General features: G+C 35.8%; 1 protein-coding gene and 3 long non-coding RNA genes across 4 annotated transcripts; 1 reads left to right on the top strand and 3 right to left on the bottom strand.

Annotated features, from left to right (window-relative positions):
- Nucleotides 1-1,925: 1,925 nt before the first annotated feature.
- Nucleotides 1,926-8,837, top strand: LOC111514506 (retinol dehydrogenase 13). The gene is made up of 4 exons (XM_023170742.2): nucleotides 1,926-2,271; nucleotides 4,769-5,131; nucleotides 6,260-6,385; nucleotides 8,298-8,837. The coding sequence occupies exons 1-4, from the start codon at nucleotides 2,151-2,153 to the stop codon at nucleotides 8,642-8,644; spliced, it is 957 nt and encodes a 318-aa protein (XP_023026510.1). The 5' UTR covers nucleotides 1,926-2,150; the 3' UTR covers nucleotides 8,645-8,837.
- A 9,956-nt stretch (nucleotides 8,838-18,793) lies between these two features.
- LOC141482595 (uncharacterized) lies at nucleotides 18,794-19,991 on the bottom strand. Its single transcript, XR_012465605.1, has 2 exons — nucleotides 19,803-19,991; nucleotides 18,794-19,724 (listed from the first exon to the last, which is right to left on the bottom strand). It is a non-coding gene; the product is annotated as an uncharacterized lncRNA (long non-coding RNA).
- Nucleotides 19,992-23,306: 3,315 nt separating this feature from the next.
- Nucleotides 23,307-24,590, bottom strand: LOC141482624 (uncharacterized). Its single transcript, XR_012465618.1, has 2 exons — nucleotides 24,293-24,590; nucleotides 23,307-24,214 (listed from the first exon to the last, which is right to left on the bottom strand). It is a non-coding gene; the product is annotated as an uncharacterized lncRNA (long non-coding RNA).
- Nucleotides 24,591-25,951: 1,361 nt separating this feature from the next.
- On the bottom strand, nucleotides 25,952-27,266 carry LOC141482625 (uncharacterized). The gene is made up of 2 exons (XR_012465619.1): nucleotides 26,969-27,266; nucleotides 25,952-26,890 (listed from the first exon to the last, which is right to left on the bottom strand). It is a non-coding gene; the product is annotated as an uncharacterized lncRNA (long non-coding RNA).
- Nucleotides 27,267-27,739: the final 473 nt, after the last annotated feature.

Consider the following 27,739-nt stretch of genomic DNA (forward strand, 5'->3'; position numbering starts at 1 on the left):
TATCTTTCCAATGGAAGCAAGAGAAAAGTTAAATTACTTTCCACGTACTTGGATCCAGTAAGTGCTGGGAAAGCACAATAGTGACACTAGAATTCGATTTGTTCAATTTTTGAAAAACCTAATATGACGGTGGCTTTCAAAACTGTACACTTCAACAAGTGTTGGGGAATTTAAAAGACAAAACAACGGAAAAGAAACCGTCTGGGATAAAAAGTATGTTGGTCAAACTAAGCAGATGACATTAGGTCACTATAGCGGTTTCATAGACCAGAGAAATCTAGTGTCGCTCAACATGCTATAGAGAACAACTACAGAATAAGTGAATAATGCTTGAAATTGTTAAGAACGATACGTGAGGAGTCCAGCTGATACATTTATTCGAGGTGACAACTAATTTCATTTCATTATAGTTGGATCTATTGATTTTGTTTTGAGATTTAAAAGCATACATTCTGTTATATCAAAAGAATTCATCAGCCTGTTCTCAAAATTGTTTAACATAGAATTATTGTCTGGAATCGCATGTTGAAAGGTGAGACCACGTTAATCCTTAGCTCGCACAATTTTCGACCTCTCAGTGTCATGCGTTTGGGAGCGACAGCTGGTTAACTGAAAAACATATTTTTCAACAAATTTTAAATGTTTTTCTTCTGCATATAATGGAAAATAAAACAACTTTGTGAATATACACACAAATGTATATATTCAGTCTTCACTAAAAATGTTTTCATTTGAAACAGTGGGTCTAGTTATCAGAATCAAAAAAAAAAAAAAAAAACGGAGACGCCATCTGTGGGATCGATAAAGAACTCCGAATATCGAGTATAAATTGGACCAAAGCATTGTCTAAGGATTTACAATAACCAAAGCATTGTCAATAGCCATTGTCTATAGACAATAGCCACTGTCTAAGAATCCTTAGACAATGACAAAGCCCTTAGAAGTGACATTTTCGTGTCACCTAAAATTTTTAGTACTTATCCTAACAACCAGAGAGCGAAGTGGTATTTTCTGTCATATTACATTTTTAGTACTTATTCTGACCACCAGAGGGCGATATCAGTATTTGATGTGATCATTTAATTTTGGCGTACATCCCGACTTCGAAATGATTCGGCTGACTGACTGTCAGCGACTACTACCTACCAAATTCTGTTGATATTCACATTAAATAAGTTTGACATCGTACTACCATCGCTCTCTAGTGGTCAGGGTAAGTACTTTAAATTTCAGTTGACACAAAAATGCCACTTCGTAGCTTTTATGGGCTTTGTCTGACATTGTCCTTAGACAACGTCATTGTCTAAGGAATACTTATCAATGACAATGTCTTTGATGAGACAAAGGACGAATCTCGTCGGCAATCGATGTCGAAGCTTGGCTTTGCAACTGACCGTCTTGAAGAGCCTCGTTTACCTTTGATATATACTATCGCGGACTTTTTTGTAAACCTTCTTAAGGTGTATTTTGACCTATCTCGTTGTTTAAATCTTCCTCTTGAAGATGATCACTTGATGATCAAAACACGTGACGAGTTGTTAAAATAACGGTTTGGTGTTGGGATAAAACTCTAGTAATATTAATTTTTTTATCTAGTAGGGCTGAGCCGGCGTTTGCAATGTAAGCGCAAAAAAATGTGTTTATTTACGACATCACATTAGAAACGTCTGAAATTTTCAGTGTTTCTCTACTATATTATGCATGAATATTACTGATGTTTTATCCTAACACCACGACGCGTGTTTTGATCACCAAGTGATCATGTTCAAGAGGTGTTAAAATAACGGAGGTAATATTCATTACTACACCAAAAGTTCCAAACAGTGCATCACAAGTATATTATGCATGTTATTCACATATAAACCTTCCTCTTGAATCACTCTATCTATTAAAACAATCCGCATCAAAATGTGTTGCGTAGTTTTAAACTAAGTATACATAGGGACAGACAACGGTAGGCGACTTTGTTTTATATTTTGTAGTTATTGTGCGTGTTCCGCCACTGACTTAAAACTTCGTACGGAGAATGAAATTCTGTTTCACAAATTATTCAGACGTCTTTTCCAGTGTGTTTGTTAGTTCAATGAAAAAGTAAACTATTGTGCACGAAATAAAAGTCTGTCCAGGACAGTGTTCTCATTCATCATTTGATGATGAGATTTTTCAGTGCAAGATGCAATTCAGTGGCTCGTTTGGATGGAAAGACTGCTGTCATCACTGGAGCAAACACCGGAATTGGAAAATGTACGGCGAAGGACTTTTTTGAAAGAGGTTTGTGTGAAATTAAAGTTTATGTTTTCATTCAGACTATCACACGGTCATGTCAACTCCCTGAGCGAAGCTAGGTACCCCGCTATTTACTAATAATAACCTAGATAAATTCTTATCACAAAAAAGTGTGTTCACAAATATAAATTTAAATATTGACCTATCTATAGACAACACAAATAAACCATTTGACCATAACCTTCGAAGACATGTTACGTTACCCGTTAAATTAAAGGAAAAATAAACTATGTAGAAATTGAAAGTTATTTTATTTATTCTATATTCAAAATGAATTTCTGCAGAATAAGTAGGTCATCAATCGAACATGTTATGATATATCTTTTACAATTTAAGAGATCTGAAACCCTTTTTTAATAATATTGGCATTTTTAAAGGTCTCTGTCAATCCATAAGTTTCTCCGTATTTCAGTCATTGCGATATTCCAAACAAGGCTTTGGAAAATTTATAAAATAGTACGTGTTGGTTTTGAATGATTTGTATCGTGTATCACTTTTACATACTCCATAACAACACCGTTTTGTTGTTCCTTTTCGTACAGATAACATAATTATAATGGAGTATAAAATATTTTGACTCACTACTTTCTCACTTTTTTTACAATTAATAAACTTCAATTATATTTTAATTTTTAAAACATGACTTGCGGGCTATTTAACATGGTTGTTTACAAAAAATAGTACGAAAAAGATGGCTGATACTGACGCATGCCTACAAAAAAATTTGAGATGAAAAGGCCTATAATGTCATTTCGAAAATCATTACTTCAAAGCGCCGCCACTGTTTTATACTTTCTTTACCATACAAAAAAGAAACCTCAAATCTCCAAGTCTCGAGTTCACTTGTTTGACCGCATTTGTTTTTATACGAATTCAATTGACATGGTTTGAAATCCATACATCTGAATAATAAATTAATACATTTTACTAAGTAGGAATTGAGATATTGTATAAACAATAACTTTTTTAAAATTAATATTTATTGAACAGGGGAAACAGATCTGTATCCCCAGAGTTGAGTAGTAACAGTATGACAACTAGAATACAACTAACTTTATTACGCCACGTAGGACGTTTTTATATGAAAAAATATCATGAAGTAAGCGTCTAGGTGAACAAAGAACAGTAAACGGCGCCTCTGGGATCTTTCTGGAACTGCGTAGGTGCCGGATGTTGATTCAGCTATGCTCTTGAGATGGTCACCTTGGAGATGATGGTAGAGGTCAGCCATGGGCATATAACAGCCTAAGAGATTCGATCAGGGAAGGAGTGCAAAAATAAATTAGCGCCAATATACTGTGTGAAATCTATACATTTAAAAGAGGTAACTGATTGCCACCTGTGATGTGTTGATTTATTGTTCGATTTATTGAAATCGATTCATAAATGAAAAAGTTATGTCATTTCAATGAATCCCGACAAATATAACTGGGAAAAAACTATGGAAATACCATTCAGTTGATTAGTCATTGACTATTGAACAGTTATGTCAATATAAATTTTGGCTGAAACTTCTGTTGATAATATTTATAGTTTGTTAAACGATTTTCTTATAACTCCAAGATAGGCAAATACATGAGAGTTCCTTCCATCGTGTGCAAAACTCACATATCTTTTTCAAAAATGGAAAGACAAAAAACAAGCAGATAATTATAGGCCTTATATCTATGTGCCAATATTGCCAAAAAATTTTGAATACAATTTTAAAAACAAACTTCTGTAATATCTGTCCGACATAAAATTTATTTATAAACAACAAAGGATTTCGCCAGTCGAGCGGTGGAACGAATTGAAATTTACCAACAATGGTTAATTTAACAGAAACATCCATTATAGTTGGAATAATACAAATGAACATTTATATAGAAACACCAATTTCCAGAAAAGTATAGGAATAAATGTTAGGTTGAAAATTTTGGTAAAATGCATACCAGGTCCTTTCATTTGAACAGTGAAATGTATCTGCATTTTTGTCCAATGAGTTTGATGGCTACTAAGATGATTGCTACTGAACTTCCGCCGTGAAGTATAATATAATAACAAGACGGTCCCCCCCCCATAATATAGCAATAATAGATTTAGATCCAATATTCCTAACAATTGTCTGGCCAACTTGATTCCCAGACCTTACTTCTTTAAATGTTTTGTCTAGGGATACATAAAGGAAGAAGTTTGTTCGGCAACTAGCATACACATCGACTATCTCAAACAAAAAATTAAAGATGCATGTAATAACATTACACAAAATTGCTACAGAAATTATATGAATAGACAACTTATGTGCATTCACGTGTCAGGTAAAATTCATTTTCTGTATTGTTTTTATTTTCCCCCAAAAATTCATTAGAAAATGAATTGTTTTAGAATATAGCAATGTTACCATATGATAAAAGAAACGGCCTGTATACAAGGCAAAATAAATAAAATCTTCCAAAAACAAAAAACAAAAATTTGATGTCACTTCTATTGAATAACCTTGCAGGTGCACGTGTAATCCTAGCGTGTAGAAACGAAGGAAAAGGCCAGCAAGCTCTTACCGACATCCAGGAATCCTGCGGAGGGAGGGAAAATGTAGGATACTTGAAGTTGATGCATTTGGACTTGTCCAGCCTGAAATCTGTCAGGGCGTTCGCTGCCAAGGTAATAGATTCAGAGAATAAAATCGACCTGCTGATTAACAATGCAGGCGTAATGATGTGCCCCGAGAGCAGGACAGAGGACGGTTTCGAGATGCAGTTTGGCACGAATCACCTGGGGCATTTCCTGTTAACGCTATTACTGCTGCCGAAAATTTGTCAGAGCGTTCCAGCTAGGATTGTGAATGTTTCATCAGTGGCACATTGTGGTGAGTTTGATTTTTGATCGGCGGCCCTTCGACTCTATCACGTATACAAGATGGCCCAATCGAAAACAGTACAGCAAGATTTACGGCTTTGTACATTGTTAATCATAATAATATTCAGGGTATGCCCTGAAATCGAAGAAATCTGATATTTTTTTAAGCTAGGATCAAGAAATATGTATCAACACCATTTCTTAAAACAGAGGACGGTGAAAGTTGTTTGAATTTTCGTCGGCTTTCAAGATAGATACATACAATTTACAAATGAAAAAATACACATTTCAGCACATTATCCAAAGTCACCCCTTATTATATAAAATAAAAATGTATTGAAGGTCCCTTGAATTGCAATCAGTTTCAACACATGCACAAGGGAACATTTATTCATATTTGAAGGAATGGAAAATTCCAAACAACTTTCGATCGCGTGTGCCATCATCATATATATAAAAATGGATGTTTGTTGGTTGGTTGGTAAGTGATAAACTTCTAAATCGCACAACCGATCGTGATGGAACTTGACATGTATAAGTAATTTTTTATAGAGAAGGTTTTTAGGCTATCCATTTTTTTGTAACTCGCCACTAGATGGCGCTGTAGAACAATTTTTTGAAAGCAGTGTTCTGTAACGCTGCGCACGCCTAAGTTCGTTGATTCTGATTCTGATTGTAACAGCAGCGATACAGCAATATAGTACTAATAATATAAAAATAAAACTCAAGGTTGAATATGAATATCGCTTCCAGTGAAATCGGGTCATCGACGTTCTCTTGTGGGTAAGCTTATGTGGGCAGACTTATTTGCAAGGTGTTCATTTCATAAATATTGATTTTAGTAAAATTAAAGCACAGCAGTCAGCTAGAGTCGAATATAACCGCTTAAGATTTATTGGCTGTTGCGACCAATGAACCAACAAAGAAAAAAGTCAAAGATAAAGAGTGAGCTTTCGCAAAGATACTGCTGATGTGCAAGAAATAAACCCTGAAAAAAGAAAATGAATATCATAAAAACGCTGCCATCTCTCTAGATTTATTGTGACAGATTGGAAACTGAAAGACTCCCCTAGTTTTCTCACGAAATCCTACAATCCTACTAAATATCAGACAAACAATAAAATTCATTCCATTTCAGTGCCATCTTCTATAGATTTATCAGACTTGAACTGGAATTCGAGACCGTACAGTGCAATAGGAGCCTATCAACAAAGCAAATTAGCCAATGTATTGTTCACTAAGGAATTAGCCAGAAAGCTGAAAGGTAAGAGAATGAATTACTGTTGGTGTCTTTTAAACTGAAATATTAATTTCCTCTATCAATTTTCTTTTGAGATTAATAATTCTCATGTGATGTTTCGATAAACAACGGTGCGATCAGTAAAGTCTGCATCATATGGAAATTATTTTCACTAATGGCATTTTTGTGATGTACTGTTTGGAATCTTTGGTGTAGTAATGAAAATTACTGGAGTTTTTTCCCAACACCAAACCGTTACTTTAACACCCCGACACGTGTTTCGATCACTAAGTGATCATCTTCAAGAAGTTTAATCTTCCTCTTGAAGACGATCACTGTTTGGTGATTAATGGTGTTAATCGAAATTTGACTCTTGCATCAGTTTTGCTTCGATTGAGATGAAAAATATCCAAAATATATCGAAATCACGTGATTCGTATTATTTGTCAAATTTTAATTATTTTACAAAAAATTCCAAAAGTGGAATTATTTCTCGAGATATAAAAAAATGTTTTTTGAAATACAATATTTACCTCATCTTCGTAATTTCAGCTACATAGTATGATTTAAAGTTTTTGACAAATTTTCATGAATTCCACCACTTATACTATTCAAGACTCAACGCAACGTTCATTGAACTTCCTAGTTTTTACCATGCTTCATTTCAGACATACTTTCTTCAAGGCAATCATATTAAATGTGTATTTCTCTACAAAATTCAAATAGCGCTATTGAAATTTAGCCTCATGCGATGAAAAGTTTATATATTTTCGACTCTCTAAAGTAACTTCATTAAATATTATTGAATAGGTAATTGCATCACCCCTTTCTAGAATTTTGTGGAAAAAAGTCGGGGGTAGGTACATATAAATTTTTGGTAAATATGAATTTTTAATTTTCCGAATGTAGAAATCCGAATCAAAATGGTTTCGAATTGTCACATCTGATAAAATTAATTTTTCCGTTAACTAGCTGTCGCCCCCTGCGATCGTTAACCCTCACAAGTGGAAACTTGTGCATGCTTAAGGTTAATGTGTGATCCCTAGCACCTCAAAAATGTGAAAATATTCACAAATAATCACAGGGGTACATATCGTAGTTTGGGAAATACGGTTTTATAATAATCAAATTCTTTATATGAAGAGCATCATCGACTATCAAATAATCTGTTCATAAATGCCCAAAAAACATTTTTTAATGTTTTTATTCATTAATGCGGATATATATTTTCAAAAAAGTCTTGTTTCATGCCAATTGATTTTCATGTCATTACCAATGCATTTTCAACTTTTCAACAAACGTGTCACATTAGTGCGTGACGCTGCTTGAACTTATTTGGTCGTGAGATAGTTTTAATTGTGCAGAAACTCCTAAGATATTAATTTGAATTGTAAGGTGTAAAGTGTAATTGTAGTATGCATTAAGTATTCAATTTGATAAGGATTTGAATGTATAACATCCTAGAAATCGATGTCTCCAACAAAAAATATCATGTAGGTTTGAATAACTTTCCAATTATCACAATAAGTAACCATTTTATCAAAAAAATCAAAAAACCAAAAAAAATTGGCGTATGCCACCGCAAACTTCTCTATGGAACTATTAAAAAAATTATAATGAATTGTTTTGTCATATCTCAAAGGGGAGTTTGCCACAAGCAGACGCGGCGGAAGACTTTGCGTAACCTGTGTACAAATGAGAAAATTATTCCCAACGATTTTTCATTTTTTCATCTAATCAATACCATAGATTGCTGAGGAGAGTGGTGTGATGACTCCTACCTAGGACTTTCCGAATAATTTTTTGGTTTTTAGTACATTATTTACATCATTATTTTTTTTCAATAAAACCGTTTAAATTAAAAATGATGGTTTATTTTATTTTATGAATAGTAAAGAAATTGAATTTGGTAATTATTCATGTTTTTCTTTTGTAGAAAATAACATCGAAAATGTGACAGTGTACAGCCTTCATCCGGGAATCATCAAAACTGAATTAGGCAGACACCTGCGACTCCGATGGCTGTGGAGTATCGTAGGAAAGTTTCTCTTGAAGAATCCAGAGCAGGGAGCTCAGACTCAAATCTATTGTGCGGTCGATGAAAATTGCGCGTCTGAGTCCGGTTTGTATTACTCAGATTGCAAAGTAGCGCAGCCGTCCACACTAGCGAGAAATGAAGAAATCGCAAAAAAATTGTGGGATGAGAGCTTGAAGCTCGTTGGATTTGAAGAAATCTATTGTTTTCAAGAATTGAAAAGTATTTCCATAGGAAGCAATTTTTAAGAAAATACTGTTACCCAACAAAAACGCCATCCAATCTGTAAAATTATATTCTATCATTTTGATAATATACTGTAGATACTTCCGGTACTTGACAAAATTTTAGGAGTTTCTTTTGGCACATCTGATGTACATAACTATTTTATGCAATAATTTCTGTTATATTAGTATATATAAAGTAAATTGTTTCTATACATTTTAGTCAAATCAAATGGGAACCTAACCTAATCTGTGAATACAGTCGATCTGATTGAAAGGGGGGTTTATGAAAGTAAAAAGATATTCTTGCTTCAAGGATTACGATGTAGAAGGAGTGATATGAAATTACCTCTTGGCCAAATCAACGAATTCATGTTCCTGTTGCCAATATAACAGGGTGTTCCAAATTAAGTCGGAGCCATTGCCAACTCCGTTATTATTAATGTTACGAATCCGGTTAAATGGGCAAACTACAAGCATTTTTAGTGGCCTTCTCGATACCGAAAACAAAATATTTCATTAAATGGATTTTTTTTTAAATGGAACACGCTATATTTTTTTTTGAAGGTGATTGGGTGAAATTCATCATATATTTTATCATGCATTTCGATTCATTAAAACATTCTCAACAATAATGCTCATATCGTCTTTCTTCCTAAAGTTGAAAATGAGCTACCTATGTGGAAATATTTCTTTCTTTCACTACTAGTACAAAACATTTATTTTGTCGAATAAAGAGCTATAAAATATCGAGTAGATATTCAAAATCACTGCATTCTTGTAGAAGTCAAATTTGGGCCCTTCTCTTGGCACTACGTGTTACTTTCAACACAATTCGGCCATCAATTCTGTCAAGTATAGTTTCAATATGATTTTTAAATTCATCTACATTATTATGTTTTATTTTGTACACCTCATTTTTCAGAAATCCCCAGAAATAAAAATCTAGAGGTGTAATGTCTGCTAAACGAGCAAGCCATTCAACAGGACCATTTGTAGAAACCCATTTGTTTCCAAAACACTCTCGCAACATTCATTTTACGCTACTGAAATAATGTGCTGATGCTCTATCCTGCTGAAAATAGATCATCTGACGAGCCTCCGGACCAAGATCATCGAAAAACTCTTCCAACACTCTTGTTGAGAAATTAATGTAACGGGGTCCGTTCAAAGAACAATGGTAGAAAAATAGATCACACCAAACATTAATAGTAAATAGCTCAGTGAGTGGTTCGACATGATGATCACGAGTTTGACGAGTTAAAATCCCAGCGCAATTTTTTCAATTTGTAGTTAGTAATTAGTCAAAAAAGTGATTGTCAGGATATTCAGTTGTTCAAAATTTTTCAGTCGGCGGTTGGATTGGGGTAGACGAGGGTGGGGTGGTTTGGGTTGGGTTATTATTTGAATACGACATTATTTCACCCACCTGGGTGGATTAAAAGAGGCAAAAAAGTGAATATACATTAGAAAAACAATCAGTATTTCCAAAGTTGACTGTGGCGTCATGTAGTAGTGAAAGACTAAAGTATTATTATAGTGTCGCCATCTATTGGTATAATATGAAAGTTAGCAATTTGTTTGCGAATGAAGTGGCGCCATCTAGTAGTGATACGACTAGTGTTGGGTTGATCTCATCAAAGACTATGCCCCAGAGAGATGATGTGGAACCACCACATAAGAGACACAAAATGGACTTCCGCAATGAATGTTATTCTGAATGTAGCTCAAAGACCCCAAAATGAGAAAGAAAAAGAATATATGAAAAATATTCCGTACAGAGAAGCTATAGGACGTCTCATGTTTTTAGCGGTTGTCCAGTTAAAATATTCATAATTCCTTTCCCTAATATCTACACCTTTCTTAGTTGAATATAAGGTCTGTGGGTAACGTCTTTGAAGTGAACAAAGAGTGGGAGTGTTGAAGTAATCCATGTTCACTTCATTTTGATTGATCTTGTTTTTATGATTCCTTGGAAATCGTTGTTGATTGAATGAGTTTTAATGTCATTGTTAATACATAAAATGTATCGTTTGTATATTCATGATTAAAACCTGGTTCAGTAGAGTTTACAGTTCGATTTCCTACAAATTACAACAGGTAATACTGCTGGACAATTCTATCTCTAACCCTCATTCCTTCTACAGCAAATTGTCCTCCCCATTTCTCCATGAAAGCCATTTTCAATACATTCCTTTTCCGAATATTCTGAGGGAATACTGTACATTCTGCACCCATCACTTCAACTATTCGAATTAATACTTCATGTATTGCTCGATGAACTGCAGTTCGACTCAAACTGCAAAAAAGTTTCCTCACCAACACCCCTTTATAGCTATATCGCCAGCTTACATCTACATAGGCATAAAAGCATATATCCTACACTAATATTCTCCCCCTTTTGGGCAGGTTTGAAGAACATAAATCTTTGTTGAGATAATAGATCAAGCATCAAAAATCTAGTCTCTGATAAGTTATTTGTCCCTATCTCAATAACTGAGCTTATATGTGTGTGTCTCCCTCAAGGTGGCTTGCAGAACAAGAATGGTTTTAGAGTTCCAAACTTAGGTCTGCAGTGCTCTGTCCGTACAACAATTGTGATCGGTACAACAGCGGTTAACTACTAACAACTGCTACTTCTGTATTAGGCATTCATGCAAGGATGTCTAGTCTTATAGCAATACTAACACGAGGAAGCGGTATTCAGATGAAAGAAAGCCTAAAATGAAACAATTCATATTAGATGGAAACGGTTCACTGGAAGTGATGTCCAGGACGATACGTCTGGAGTCTGGACAGAATGATCAAGCTCATTCTCTGAATATATGAGTTGTCTCGTTGATGAATATCAACTCGCCTTTAGTGTCGTGTGGCCTATAGGTTTACTTTTGTTCCAAGAAGCCAAAATTCAAATCAGTAAGATTCTGTTCTCCATAAGCAATTGAATTCAACAAGTGAGTTGAATGTTTTACCAGTATCCAAATGCCAAGAATAAAAATTTCCTATTCTTATAAAAGATGATCATACTTGGTTAATCCGAAAAATCGAGAAGTTTAGACATAAATTCGAAAATTAGCAAATGGCTACCAAAAGTATCACAACAAATTTTGAATCTCGGCGGCAAGACATTCATGGAACCAAAGTCGTCAATTCACCGTTCCGTGTTCCGTCAGAGCACAGAATCCTTAAAGGGATTCGAATATGTGTTCGAATATAATTAATGCGTTCGAATATATCCTTGTATAGTTGTTTGTCAGTGAATGAGAACTAAACGAATGACGAGGTATTAAAATATCCCAAAACTTTCAAGGAAGTATTCATTTCAGGTTTAAATAGTCGTCGACCTCAAAACAGAACAAATGACAAAATGAAACCGTAACACCGTATAGGATGAAACTGCAGTAACGTTAGTTACAAACAAAAGCGGTAAAACATAAAAAATTTCATTTCTCTTTTCTTCATTATGATTTCCTACCACGTATTAATTTATTAATTAATGATTTATTAATGATTCAATATCTATCTCTTTCAGGAATAAACGATGATACGAGCCAGTGAATAGCATATCATTTAGGACCCGTCAGCACCCGTCACAGTTGAAACTCAGCTCCGTTCACAGTTGAAACTCAGCACCCACCACAGTTGAAACTTAGCTCCCTTCACAGTTGATACTCAGCTCTCTCATCAGTTGAAACTCAACTCCTGTGGCACTTGGAACTTGGCTCCCATCACAGTTGGAACCGGCTTCACGTCACAGTTGAAACTTTGCTCTCATCACAGTTGGAATTCAGCTCGCGTCACAGCTGTAACCTGGCTCCCGCCACCGATTTACCATATTTGGAAAAAACACTCACGAAATCCATTTTGTGTAAATCATTCACAATGATTTCTGCTTTCCTTTTCATTTTTGGTCCAAATTCTGAGTTCGGTCAGAATTTCTTCATAAAAACTGAGACTTTATTCTCATTCAAGTGAAGATTGATGAGTAAAAAGACGATAACGATCATTATCATCATTTTGATGGAATAGCATTACTGCTAATTTTCTCTTTACTTGGAAACAAATTTTACAAACAAATTTTAAAAAATGTCGTTCAAAGTAAGAGAGGCCCATTGGCAAATTATGTTAGAGGCCATGGAGAAGCACTATTTCCTGGCTACAGGGAAATTTGTTGGTCATCGAGGAAAGGATCTGTATAAAAAACATTGGGATGAATTGGCGCATAATCTGAATGCTCATTATGTAGCCAAACCTACTGAAAAATGGCAGAAGGTAAACCAAAGTCCCAAATACTTGGATTTTTTATAACTTATTAGAGCTTTCGTTATTAGTCTTGGTCAGATCTTGAATATTCATTAAAAAAAAAAGGTGCTGCAATGTGAGCTTCATTATCTCCCACTGGGGGTGGACTTGATGATGTGAAACCACCAAGTGAACTAGAACTGAAAATATTGGATTTATTAGGGGAAAACTTCGTGGGATTAAATAATCCAGAATGTGGTGGTGTACCTGTATCTCTTGAACCAGAGTCCTGCGAAAATAGTCTTGATGAACCATCAACATCGAAGACACCTTCAACATCAAAGACTATGCCCCAGAGAGATGATGTGGAACCACCACATAAGAGACACAAAATGGACTTCCACAATGAATGTGGTAACACAAAACATCCAAAAATACTATTTCGTTTTCATGTTAGCATTTTGAAATGTTGAAAAGGGAAACATGTACTATTGAAAAGAGAAACATATATCGAAATCTTTAAACGATACATCTACACCTATCGGATGACCCAGTCATCACCCGAAGACGATTGTAGATACCAACAATCGAAACGTCGTGAACTAACGTGACTTGGAATCTCTACACTTTTTTATTTTTTTATTATTTTCTTTTTTCATTCCTTTAATTTTTTATTCATTCAATTATTATATTTTTACTTGTAGGTTATTTCACTATCATTTCATTTCAGGTTTATTGTTGCTTAATATAATTGTTATTTTCAACTATTCTTTTGTAATTATTCTTTTTTACTTGTTTCAGGGATTTCAAATCATTTTATATAGTAGACAATGGAAGTCCGAACTAGTGAAATTCATCTACACTTTTCTCAGTTGATTCCAAATTTGTTAACAAATCCCTTGATTTATCTGTCAGTTTATAAATTTTATTCAACCGTTATTATAGGACTCCCCCTATAATACTGGCAGGGAGCCTTAAGCTCCTGAGGCCTCAAAGTTTCAAATGTGAGAAGATTTCACTATTCTAATTGTAAACAATACCAAAATGTTCATAAGATATAAATTATATTACACCTATAGCACAAATGTTTCAATTCTAATGGGACTTTAATGAACCCAGGCTCCCCAAGGAAAAAAGGAGGATGTCTCTTCATTCATTGTGGAAGTCCATTTTGTGTCTCTTATGTGGTGGTTCCACATCATCTCTCTGGGGCATAGTCTTTGATGTTGAAGGTGTCTTCGATGTTGATGGTTCATCAAGACTATTTTCGCAGGACTCTGGTTCAAGGGATACAGGTACACCACCACATTCTGGATTATTTAATCCCACGAAGTTTTCCCCTAATAAATCCAATATTTTCAGTTCTAGTTCACTTGGTGGTTTCACATCATCAAGTCCACCCCCAGTGCGAGATAATGAAGCTCTCATTGCAGCACCTTTTTTTTTAATGAATATTCAATATTAGCAGTAATGCTATTCCATCAAAATAATGATAATGATCGTTATCGTCTTTTTACTCATCAATCTTCACTTGAATAAGAATAAAGTCTCAGTTTTTATGAAGAAATTCTGACCGAACTCAGAATTTGGACCAAAAATGAAAAGTAAAGCAGAAATCATTGTGAATGATGTACACAAAATGGATTTCGTGAGTGTTTTTTCCAAATATGGTAAATCGGTGGCGGGAGCCAGGTTACAGTTGTGACGCGAGCTGAATTCCAACTGTGATGAGAGCAAAGTTTCAACTGTAACGTGAAGCCGATTCCAACTGTGATGGGAGCCAAGTTCCAACATCCACAGGAGTTGAGTTTCAACTGATGAGAGAGCTGAGTATCAACTGTGAAGGGAGCTAAGTTTCGAATGTGGTGGGTGCTGAGTTTCAACTGTGAACGGAGCTGAGTTTCAACTGTGACGGGTGCTGACGGGTCCTAAATGATATGCTATTCACTGGCTCGTATCATCGTTTATTCCTGAAAGAGATGTATATTGAATCATTTATAAATCATTGATTAATAAATTAATACGTGGTAGGAAATCATAATGAAGGAAAGAGAAATGAAATTTTTTATGTTTTTACCGCTTTTATTTGTAACTACGGTTTCATTTTGTCATTTGTTCTGTTTTGAAGTCGACGACTATTTAAACCTGAAATGAATACTTCCTTGAAAGTTTTGGGATATTTTAATACCTCGTCATTCGTTTAGTTCTCATTCACTGACAAACAATTATACAAGGATATATTCGAACGCATTAATTATATTCGAACTCATATTCGAATCCCTTTAAGGATTCTGTGCTCTGACGGAACACGGAACGGTGAATTGACGACTTTGGTTCCGTGAATGTCTTGCCGCCGAGATTCAAAATTTGTTGTGATACTTTTGGTAGCCATTTGCTAATTTTCGAATTTATGTCTAAACTTCTCGATTTTTCGGATTAACCAAGTATGATCATCTTTTATAAGAATAGGAAATTTTCATTCTTGGCATTTGGATGCTGGTAAAACATTCAACTCACTTGTTGGATTCAATTGCTTATGGAGAACAGAATCTTACTGGTTGGATTTTGGCTTCTTGGAACAAAAGTAAACCTATAGGCCACACGACACTAAAGGCGAGTTGATATTTATCAACGAGACAACTCATATATTCAGAGAATGCGCTAAATCATTCTGTCCAGACTCCAGACGTATCGTCCTGGACATCACTTCCAGTGAACCGTTTCCATCTAATATGAATTGTTTCATTTTAGGCTTTCTTTCATCTGAATACCGCTTCCTCGTGTTAGTATTGCTATAAGACTAGACATCCTTGCATGAATGCCTAATACAGTAGTAGCAGTAGTTAGTAGTTAACCGCTGTTGTACCGATCACAATTGTTGTACGGACAGAGCACTGCAGACCTAAGTTTGTAACTCTAAAACCATTCTTGTTCTGCAAGCCACCTTGAGGGAGACACACACACATATGAGCTCAGTTATTAAGATAGGGACAAATAACTTATCAGAGACTAGATTTTTGATGCTTGATCTATTATCTCAACAAATATTTATGTTCTTCAAACCTGCCCAAAAGGGGAAGAATATTAGTGTAGGATATATGCTTTTATGCCTATGTAGATGAATTCATTCTCTCGACCTACTGTAAGCTGGCGATATAGCTATAAAGGGGTGTTGGTGAGGAAACTTTTTTGCAGTTTGAGTCGAACTGCAGTTCATCGAGCAATACATGAAGTATCAATTCGAATAGTTGAAGTGATGGGTGCAGAATGTATAGTATTCCCTCAGAATATTCGGGAAAGGAATGTATTGAAAATGGCTTTCATGGAGAAATGGAGAGGACAATTTGCTGTAGAAGGAATTGAGCGTTAGAGATAGAATCGTCCAGCAGTATTACCTGTTCCCACTGTTTGTTCACTTCGAAGACGTTACCCACAGACCTTGTCGATTTGTTGAAAATTTTTCTCGTGGTAAGGGTTTGGTTAAAATATCTGCCAACTGGTTTTCTGATTGGGTGTAAACAACAGTGATATTTTTTTCGTTTGTGATGATCATTATAGCTCATCAAGTTTATAGCACTTCTATTATCAACAAAAAGTTCCGTTGGATTTGAAACGTCAACATCAATTTCTTTAAGCAACCTTCTCAACCATATTATTTCTCGTGCGGCATCCCAAGCTGCAATATATTCAGATTCTGTCGTGGATGTTGCAACACTTTTGTCGTTGAGATGTCCATGTAACTGGACAACCTGATAATAAAGTAACATAGCCAGTTGTTGAATATCTAGTATCAATGTCTCCTGCAAAATCTGCATCTGAATACGCTTTTAAATATTCGTTGCTCCCACCATTGTATAGAATTCCATAACTTTTAGTACCCTTTAGGTATCTGAAAATACGTTTGACTGCTTCCCAGTGCTGCTTTCCTGGATTTTCCAAATATCTGCTAACTCTGCTCACTGAGAATGATATATCTGGACGAGTGACAACCGCTAAAAACATGAGACCTCCTATAGCTTCTCTGTACGGAATATTTTTCATATATTATTTTTGTTCCTCGTTTTGGGGGCTTTGAGCTGCATTCAGAATAACATTCATTGTGGAAGTCCATTTTGTGTCTCTTATGTGGTGGTTCCACATCATCTCTCTGGGGCATAGTCTTTGATGTTGACGGTCGGTTTATGTTCTCCAAACCTGCCCAAAAGGGGAAGAATATTAGTGTAGGATATATGCTTTTATGCCTATGTAGATGAATTCATTCTCTCAACCTACTGTAAGCTGGCGATATGGCTATATCTAAGGTAAAGTATAACTTCAAAACAGCGACGTCTCATGTATCGAAGAGACGTCCTCCTTTTTTCCTTGGGGAGCCTGGGTTCATTAAAGTCCCCTTAGAATTGAAACATTTGTGCTATAGGTGTAATATAATTTATATCTTATGAACATTTTGGTATTGTTTACAATTAGAAAAGTGAAATCTTCTCACATTTGAAACTTTGTGGCCTCAGGAGCTCAAGGCTCCTTGCCCTGCCAGTATTATAGGGGGAGTCCTATAATAACGGTTGAATAAAATTTATAAACTGACAGATAAATCAAGGGATTTGTTAACAAATTTGGAATCAACTGAGAAAGGTGTAGATATTAGGGAAAGGAATTATGAATATTTTAACTGGATTCGAGTTTGATTCGATCGGTTACCGTTTACAGTTAATTTCCCGTTTTTGCAAACAACTATACAAGGATATATTCGAACGCATTAATTATATTCGAACACATATTCGAATCCCTTTAAGGATTCCGTGCTCCGACGGAACACGGAACGGTGAATTGACGACTTTGGTTCCGTGAATGTCTTGCCGCCGAAATTCAAAATTTGTTGTGATACTTTTGGTAGCCATTTGCTAATTTTCGAGTTTATGTCTAAACTTCTCGATTTTTCGGATCAATCAAGTATGATCATCTTTTATAAGAATAGGAAATTTTTATTCTTGGCATTTGGATGCTGGTAAAACATTCAACTCACTTGTTGGATTCAATTGCTTATGGAGAACAGAATCTTACTGATTTGAATTTTGGCTTCTTGGGACAAAAGTAAACCTATAGGCCACACGACACTACAGGCGAGTTGATATTTATCAACGAGACAACTCATATATTCAGAGAATGAGCTTGATCATTCTGTCCAGACTCCAGACGTATCGTCCCGGACATCACTTCCAGTGAACCGTTTCCATCTAATATGAATTGTTTCATTTTAGACTTTCTTTCATCTGAATACCGCTTCCTCGTGTTAGTATTGCTATAAGACTAGACATCCTTGCATGAATGCCTAATACAGTAGTAGCAGTAGTTAGTAGTTAACCGCTGTTGTACCGATCACAATTGTTGTACGGACAGAGCACTGCAGACCTAAGTTTGTAACTCTAAAACCATTCTTGTTCTGCAAGCCACCTTGAGGGAGACACACACATATAAGCTTAGTTATTAAGATAGGGACAAATAACTTATCAGAGACTAGATTTTTGATGCTTGATCTATTATCTCAACAAAGATTTATGTTCTTCAAACCTGCCCAAAAGGGGAAGAATATTAGTGTAGGATATATGCTTTTATGCCTATGTAGATGAATTCATTCTCTCGACCTACTGTAAGCTGGCGATATAGCTATAAGAGGTGTTGGTGAGAAAACTTTTTTGCAGTCTGAGTCGAACTGCAGTTCATCGAGCAATACATGAAGTATCAATTCAAATAGTCGAAGTGATGGGTGCAGAATGTATAGTATTCCCTCAGAATATTCGGGAAAGGAATGTATTGAAAATGGCTTTCATGGAGAAATGGAGAGGACAATTTGCTGTAGAAGGAATGAGGGTTAGAGATAGAATTGTCTAGCAGTATTACCTGTTGTAATTTGTAGGAAATCGAACTGTAAACTCTACTGAACCAGGTTTTAATCATGAATATACAAACGATACATTTTATATGTATTAACAATGACATTAAAACTCATTCAATCAACAACGATTTCCAAGGAATCATAAAAACAAGATCAATCGAAATGAAGTGAACATGGATTACTTCAACACTCCCACTGTTTGTTCACTTCGAAGACGTTACCCACAGACCTTGTCGATTTCTTGAAAATTTTTCTCGTGGTAAGGGTTTGGTTAAAATATCTGCCAACTGGTTTTCTGATTGGGTGTAAACAACAGTGATATTTTTTTCGTTTGTGATGATCATCATAGCTCATCAAGTTTATAGCACTTCTATTATCAACAAAAAGTTCCGTTGGATTCGAAACGTCAACATCAATTTCTTTAAGCAACCTTCTCAACCATATTATTTCTCGTGCGGCATCCCAAGCTGCAATATATTCAGATTCTGTCGTGGATGTTGCAACACTTTTGTCGTTGAGATGTCCACGTAACTGGACAACCCGATAATAAAGTAACATAGCCAGTTGAATATCTAGTATCAATGTCTCCTGCAAAATCTGCATCTGAATACGCTTTTAAATATTCGTTGCTCCCACCATTGTATAGAATTCCATAACTTTTAGTACCCTTTAGGTATCTGAAAATACGTTTGACTGCTTTCCAGTGCTGCTTTCCTGGATTTTCCAAATATCTGCTAACTCTGCTCACTGAGAATGATATATCTGGACGAGTGACAACCGCTAAAAACATGCTTCTCTGTACGGAATATTTTTCATATATTATTTTTCTTCCTCGTTTTGGGGGCTTTGAGCTGCATTCAGAATAACATTCATTGTGGAAGTCCATTTTGTGTCTCTTATGTGGTGGTTCCACATCATCTCTCTGGGGCATAGTCTTTGATGTTGACGGTCGGTTTATGTTCTCCAAACCTGCCCAAAAGGGGAAGAATATTAGTGTAGGATATATGCTTTTATGCCTATGTAGATGAATTCATTCTCTCAACCTACTGTAAGCTGGCGATATGGCTATATCTAAGGAAAAGTATAACTTCAAAACAGCGACGTCTCATGTATCGAAGAGACGTCCTCCTTTTTTTCTTGGGGAGCCTGGGTTCATTAAAGTCCCCTTAGAATTGAAACATTTGTGCTATTGGTGTAATATAATTTATATCTTATGAACATTTTGGTATTGTTTACAATTAGAAAAGTGAAATCTTCTCACATTTGAAACTTTGTGGCCTCAGGAGCTCAAGGCTCCTTGCCCTGCCAGTATTATAGGGGGAGTCCTATAATAACGGTTGAATAAAATTTATAAACTGACAGATAAATCAAGGGATTTGTTAACAAATTTGGAATCAACTGAGAAAGGTGTAGATGTTAGGGAAAGGAATTATGAATATTTTAACTGGATTCGAGTTTGATTCGATCGGTTACCGTTTAGAGTTAATTTCCCGTTTTTGTTTCGTATGCTAAATAAGCTCCAGGGTTGATCAAGCGGGTGGCGCTCTACCCTCCATCTTATCCACGCCCTTCTTCACTGTTAAACAGCTGGCGGCCTACCCTGGGAGCTATGATCTCTCTCTATCTAGTCTAAATTTTATTTTGTTAAAAGTGAAGTTCACGCGGACGCCACCTAGTGTTCACTAGCTGAACTTATTGGAATACGGATCCAATAGAAATGTAGAAATTTTTCTGGCTATGGAATGTTTCATTGTCGGGGTTACATAGTTCGTACCCTCACAAACAGACGGCAAAAAAGGTGCCAAATCAATTTTTTTCTTTCCGTGATTTCGTTTTTGGAAATTACATCCGATTACATTACTCAAAGCATTGGGTATCATTATGAAACTATACTGTGACGCAACTCCCTCTCCTAACCCTTGAATTTTTTTAGTACAGAAGAGTCATTGTAGAAACCGAGTATTCCTATCGAGTATTCTAATTGGTTCGTTTACGAAATGATATGCTATTTAACGGCTTGTATTATCGTTCATTCCTGAAACAGATAGATATCAAGTTGACAATGTTATTGAATTTTAAAATAAGATTCGTTGATAGAAAAGTTTACGCGGACGCCACCTAGAGTTGACTAGCAGAACTTACTGGAATGAAGATCCAATGGAAATGTAGAAATTTTTGTGCCTATGGAATGTTTTCATGTCGAGGTTATATAGTTCACGCCTTCACAGATAGATGGCAAAGGAGGTCCAATAGCAATATAAAATAGCTCATTTTAATTTTTTTCTCAATCTATTTTGATACCAGATCAATGTAAATGGGTTCACATGACTATATACTTTATAAATTTGGAATAGTTCATAATTGAACTACATACATACAACAGAAGTACATCTATGTTGATTCTCTTCTTTTACTTGTATGAGACTGAAGCTTTACTTTTCATAAAGTTATTTTGTCTGAACTCGGACGTAATTTTACAAAACCCACAAAAAATCATGATTACTTTCATAATCGATAATGATCCCATGTTATTCAAAGTCTAAAGTCAGAAAACCGAGATTGAAGTCATTGAATAAAATGAAGAAATCAAAATCATTGTGAAATGATATACAACAAAATAAATGTCAGGAATAATTCTCAGATGATGTGGTGCTGCAGGTTTTTCCGGGTTTTCCTGCAGCTGAAAAAGCAAATGCGCCACTGGAATCAATGAAGTCGCCCCGGAGCGCCAATTAATTTTTATTGTTGTATTTATTTTATTTTTATCGTTGTTTTAACACATTGTAATAATTCTGTAATCAAATATTCCAGTCATTCTCCCCAAAATATGGTAGATCGGTGACCAGAGCCGAGTTTAAACTGTGATGTGATCTAAGTTTCAACTGTCTCAGGAGCCAAGTTTCGACTGTGAAGGACGACGGGTTTCAATTTTGACGGGGGCTCAGTTTCAACTGAGGAAAAAGACCAGTTTGAACTGTTGCAGGAGTCGTGTTTCAACTGTGGCGGGTGTTGGCTGACGGGTCCCAAATGATATGCTATTCACTGGCTCGTATCACCGTTTATTCCTGAAAGAGATGGATATTGAATCATTAATAAATTGGTGGATGTAGCCGTCACTACGTGGTAGGAAATCATAATGAAAAAAAGAGAAATGAAACTCTTTATGTTTTTACCGCTTTTATTTGTAACTAACGTTACTGCAGTTTCATCCTATACGGTGTTACGGTTTCATTTTGTCATTTATTCTGTTTTGAGGTCGACGACTATCTAAACCTGAAATGAATACTTCCTTGAAAGTTTTGGGATATTTTAATACCTCGTCATTCGTTTAGTTCTCATTCACTGACAAACAACTATACAAAGATATATTCGAACGCATTAATTATATTCGAACACATATTCGAATCCCTTTAAGGATTCCGTGCTCCGACGGAACACGGAACGGTGAATTGACGACTTTGGTTCCGTGAATGTCTTGCCGCCGATATTCAAAATTTGTTGTGATACTTTTGGTAGCCATTTGCTAATTTTCGAGTTTATGTCTAAACTTCTCGATTTTTCGGATTAATCAAGTATGATCATCTTTTATAAGAATAGGAAATTTTTATTCTTGGCATTTGGATGCTGGTAAAACATTCAACTCACTTGTTGGATTCAATTGCTTATGGAGAACAGAATCTTACTGATTTGAATTTTGGCTTCTTGGGACAAAAGTAAACCTACAGGCCACACGACACTACAGGCGAGTTGATATTTATCAACGAGACAACTCATATATTCAGAGAATGAGCTTGATCATTCTGTCCAGACTCCAGACGTATCGTCCCGGACATCACTTCCAGTGAACCGTTTCCATCTAATATGAATTGTTTCATTTTAGGCTTTCTTTCATCTGAATACCGCTTCCTCGTGTTAGTATTGCTATAAGACTAGACATCCTTGCATGAATGCCTAATACAGTAGTAGCAGTAGTTAGTAGTTAACCGCTGTTGTACCGATCACAATTGTTGTACGGACAGAGCACTGCAGACCTAAGTTTGTAACTCTAAAACCATTCTTGTTCTGCAAGCCACCTTGAGGGAGACACACACATATAAGCTTAGTTATTAAGATAGGGACAAATAACTTATCAGAGACTAGATTTTTGATGCTTGATCTATTATCTCAACAAAGATTTATGTTCTTCAAACCTGCCCAAAAGGGGAAGAATATTAGTGTAGGATATATGCTTTTATGCCTATGTAGATGAATTCATTCTCTCGACCTACTGTAAGCTGGCGATATAGCTATAAAGGGGTGTTGGTGAGAAAACTTTTTTGCAGTCTGAGTCGAACTGCAGTTCATCGAGCAATACATGAAGTATCAATTCGAATAGTTGAAGTGATGGGTGCAGAATGTATAGTATTCCCTCAGAATATTCGGGAAAGGAATGTATTGAAAATGGCTTTCATGGAGAAATGGAGAGGACAATTTGCTGTAGAAGGAATGAGGGTTAGAGATAGAATTGTCTAGCAGTATTACCTGTTGTAATTTGTAGGAAATCGAACTGTAAACTCTACTGAACCAGGTTTTAATCATGAATATACAAACGATACATTTTATATGTATTAACAATGACATTAAAACTCATTCAATCAACAACGATTTCCAAGGAATCATAAAAACAAGATCAATCGAAATGAAGTGAACATGGATTACTTCAACACTCCCACTCTTTGTTCACTTCGAAGACGTTACCCACAGACCTTGTCGATTTGTTGAAAATTTTTCTCGTGGTAAGGGTTTGGTTAAAATATCTGCCAACTGGTTTTCTGATTGGGTGTAAACAACAGTGATATTTTTTTCGTTTGTGATGATCATTATAGCTCATCAAGTTTATAGCACTTCTATTATCAACAAAAAGTTCCGTTGGATTCGAAACGTCAACATCAATTTCTTTAAGCAACCTTCTCAACCATATTATTTCTCGTGCGGCATCCCAAGCTGCAATATATTCAGATTCTGTCGTGGATGTTGCAACACTTTTGTCGTTGAGATGTCCATGTAACTGGACAACCTGATAATAAAGTAACATAGCCAGTTGTTGAATATCTAGTATCAATGTCTCCTGCAAAATCTGCATCTGAATACGCTTTTAAATATTCGTTGCTCCCACCATTGTATAGAATTCCATAACTTTTAGTACCCTTTAGGTATCTGAAAATACGTTTGACTGCTTTCCAGTGCTGCTTTCCTGGATTTTCCAAATATCTGCTAACTCTGCTCACTGAGAATGATATATCTGGACGAGTGACAACCGCTAAAAACATGCTTCTCTGTACGGAATATTTTTCATATATTATTTTTCTTCCTCGTTTTGGGGGCTTTGAGCTGCATTCAGAATAACATTCATTGTGGTTCCACATCATCTCTCTGGGGCATAGTCTTTGATGTTGACGGTTGGTTTATGTTCTTCAAACCTGCCCAAAAGGGGAAGAATATTAGTGTAGGATATATGCTTTTATGCCTATGTAGATGAATTCATTCTCTCAACCTACTGTAAGCTGGCGATATAGCTATATCAAAGGTAAAGTATAACTTCAAAACAGCGACGTCTCAAGTATCGAAGAGACATCCTCCTTTTTTCCTTGGGGAGCCTGGGTTCATTAAAGTCCCCTTAGAATTGAAACATTTGTGCTATAGGTGTAATATAATTTATATCTTATGAACATTTTGGTATTGTTTACAATTAGAAAAGTGAAATCTTCTCACATTTGAAACTTTGTGGCCTCAGGAGCTCAAGGCTCCTTGCCCTGCCAGTATTATAGGGGGAGTCCTATAATAACGGTTGAATAAAATTTATAAACTGACAGATAAATCAAGGGATTTGTTAACAAATTTGGAATCAACTGAGAAAGGTGTAGATGTTAGGGAGAGGAATTATGAATATTTTAACTGGATTCGAGATTGATTCGATCGGTTACCGTTTACAGTTAATTTCCCGTTTTTGCAAACAACTATACAAGGATATATTCGAACGCATTAATTATATTCGAACACATATTCGAATCCCTTTAAGGATTCCGTGCTCCGACGGAACACGGAACGGTGAATTGACGACTTTGGTTCCGTGAATGTCTTGCCGCCGAAATTCAAAATTTGTTGTGATACTTTTGGTAGCCATTTGCTAATTTTCGAGTTTATGTCTAAACTTCTCGATTTTTCGGATCAATCAAGTATGATCATCTTTTATAAGAATAGGAAATTCTTATTCTTGGCATTTGGATGCTGGTAAAACATTCAACTCACTTGTTGGATTCAATTGCTTATGGAGAACAGAATCTTACTGATTTGAATTTTGGTTTCTTGGGACAAAAGTAAACCTATAGGCCACACGACACTACAGGCGAGTTGATATTTATCAACGAGACAACTCATATATTCAGAGAATGAGCTTGATCATTCTGTCCAGACTCCAGACGTATCGTCCCGGACATCACTTCCAGTGAACCGTTTCCATCTAATATGAATTGTTTCATTTTAGACTTTCTTTCATCTGAATACCGCTTCCTCGTGTTAGTATTGCTATAAGACTAGACATCCTTGCATGAATGCCTAATACAGTAGTAGCAGTAGTTAGTAGTTAACCGCTGTTGTACCGATCACAATTGTTGTACGGACAGAGCACTGCAGACCTAAGTTTGTAACTCTAAAACCATTCTTGTTCTGCAAGCCACCTTGAGGGAGACACACACATATAAGCTTAGTTATTAAGATAGGGACAAATAACTTATCAGAGACTAGATTTTTGATGCTTGATCTATTATCTCAACAAAGATTTATGTTCTTCAAACCTGCCCAAAAGGGGAAGAATATTAGTGTAGGATATATGCTTTTATGCCTATGTAGATGAATTAATTCTCTCGACCTACTGTAAGCTGGCGATATAGCTATAAAGGGGTGTTGGTGAGGAAACTTTTTTGCAGTTTGAGTCGAACTGCAGTTCATCGAGCAATACATGAAGTATCAATTCGAATAGTTGAAGTGATGGGTGCAGAATGTATAGTATTCCCTCAGAATATTCGGGAAAGGAATGTATTGAAAATGGCTTTCATGGAGAAATGGAGAGGACAATTTGCTGTAGAAGGAATGAGGGTTAGAGATAGAATTGTCTAGCAGTATTACCTGTGTTGTAATTTGTAGGAAATCGAACTGTAAACTCTACTGAACCAGGTTTTAATCATGAATATACAAACGATACATTTTATATGTATTAACAATGACATTAAAACTCATTCAATCAACAACGATTTCCAAGGAATCATAAAAACAACAAGATCAATCGAAATGAAGTGAACATGGATTACTTCAACACTCCCACTCTTTGTTCACTTCGAAGACGTTACCCACAGACCTTGTCGATTTGTTGAAAATTTTTCTCGTGGTAAGGGTTTGGTTAAAATATCTGCCAACTGGTTTTCTGATTGGGTGTAAACAACAGTGATATTTTTTTCGTTTGTGATGATCATCATAGCTCATCAAGTTTATAGCACTTCTATTATCAACAAAAAGTTCCGTTGGATTCGAAACGTCAACATCAATTTCTTTAAGCAACCTTCTCAACCATATTATTTCTCGTGCGGCATCCCAAGCTGCAATATATTCAGATTCTGTCGTGGATGTTGCAACACTTTTGTCGTTGAGATGTCCACGTAACTGGACAACCGATAATAAAGTAACATAGCCAGTTGTTGAATATCTAGTATCAATGTCTCCTGCAAAATCTGCATCTGAATACGCTTTTAAATATTCGTTGCTCCCACCATTGTATAGAATTCCATAACTTTTAGTACCCTTTAGGTATCTGAAAATACGTTTGACTGCTTTCCAGTGCTGCTTTCCTGGATTTTCCAAATATCTGCTAACTCTGCTCACTGAGAATGATATATCTGGACGAGTGACAACCGCTAAAAACATGCTTCTCTGTACGGAATATTTTTCATATATTATTTTTCTTCCTCGTTTTGGGGGCTTTGAGCTGCATTCAGAATAACATTCATTGTGGAAGTCCATTTTGTGTCTCTTATGTGGTGGTTCCACATCATCTCTCTGGGGCATAGTCTTTGATGTTGACGGTCGGTTTATGTTCTCCAAACCTGCCCAAAAGGGGAAGAATATTAGTGTAGGATATATGCTTTTATGCCTATGTAGATGAATTCATTCTCTCAACCTACTGTAAGCTGGCGATATGGCTATATCTAAGGAAAAGTATAACTTCAAAACAGCGACGTCTCATGTATCGAAGAGACGTCTTCCTTTTTTTCTTGGGGAGCCTGGGTTCATTAAAGTCCCCTTAGAATTGAAACATTTGTGCTATAGGTGTAATATAATTTATATCTTATGAACATTTTGGTATTGTTTACAATTAGAAAAGTGAAATCTTCTCACATTTGAAACTTTGTGGCCTCAGGAGCTCAAGGCTCCTTGCCCTGCCAGTATTATAGGGGGAGTCCTATAATAACGGTTGAATAAAATTTATAAACTGACAGATAAATCAAGGGATTTGTTAACAAATTTGGAATCAACTGAGAAAGGTGTAGATGTTAGGGAGAGGAATTATGAATATTTTAACTGGATTCGAGATTGATTCGATCGGTTACCGTTTACAGTTAATTTCCCGTTTTTGCAAACAACTATACAAAGATATATTCGAACGCATTAATTATATTCGAACACATATTCGAATCCCTTTAGGGATTCCGTGCTCCGACGGAACACGGAACGGTGAATTGACGACTTTGGTTCCGTGAATGTCTTGCCGCCGAAATTCAAAATTTGTTGTGATACTTTTGGTAGCCATTTGCTAATTTTCGAGTTTATGTCTAAACTTCTCGATTTTTCGGATCAATCAAGTATGATCATCTTTTATAAGAATAGGAAATTTTTATTCTTGGCATTTGGATGCTGGTAAAACATTCAACTCACTTGTTGGATTCAATTGCTTA

Source organism: Leptinotarsa decemlineata, unplaced genomic scaffold (genome assembly GCF_025532065.1).
Source record: "Leptinotarsa decemlineata unplaced genomic scaffold, Ldec_3_MD MMD2_tig00001621_RagTag_RagTag, whole genome shotgun sequence".
Lineage (NCBI taxonomy): Eukaryota > Metazoa > Arthropoda > Insecta > Coleoptera > Chrysomelidae > Leptinotarsa > Leptinotarsa decemlineata.

Bases quoted from the DNA above. Each gene is read 5' to 3' on its own strand.
- LOC111514506 (XM_023170742.2), top strand. From the start codon at position 2,151: ATGATGAGATTTTTCAGTGCAAGATGCAATTCAGTGGCTCGTTTGGAT. The intron at 5,132-6,259 runs GTGAGTTTGATT...ATTCCATTTCAG, and splicing joins TTCATCAGTGGCACATTGTG to TGCCATCTTCTATAGATTTA. The intron at 6,386-8,297 runs GTAAGAGAATGA...TTTCTTTTGTAG, and splicing joins ATTAGCCAGAAAGCTGAAAG to AAAATAACATCGAAAATGTG.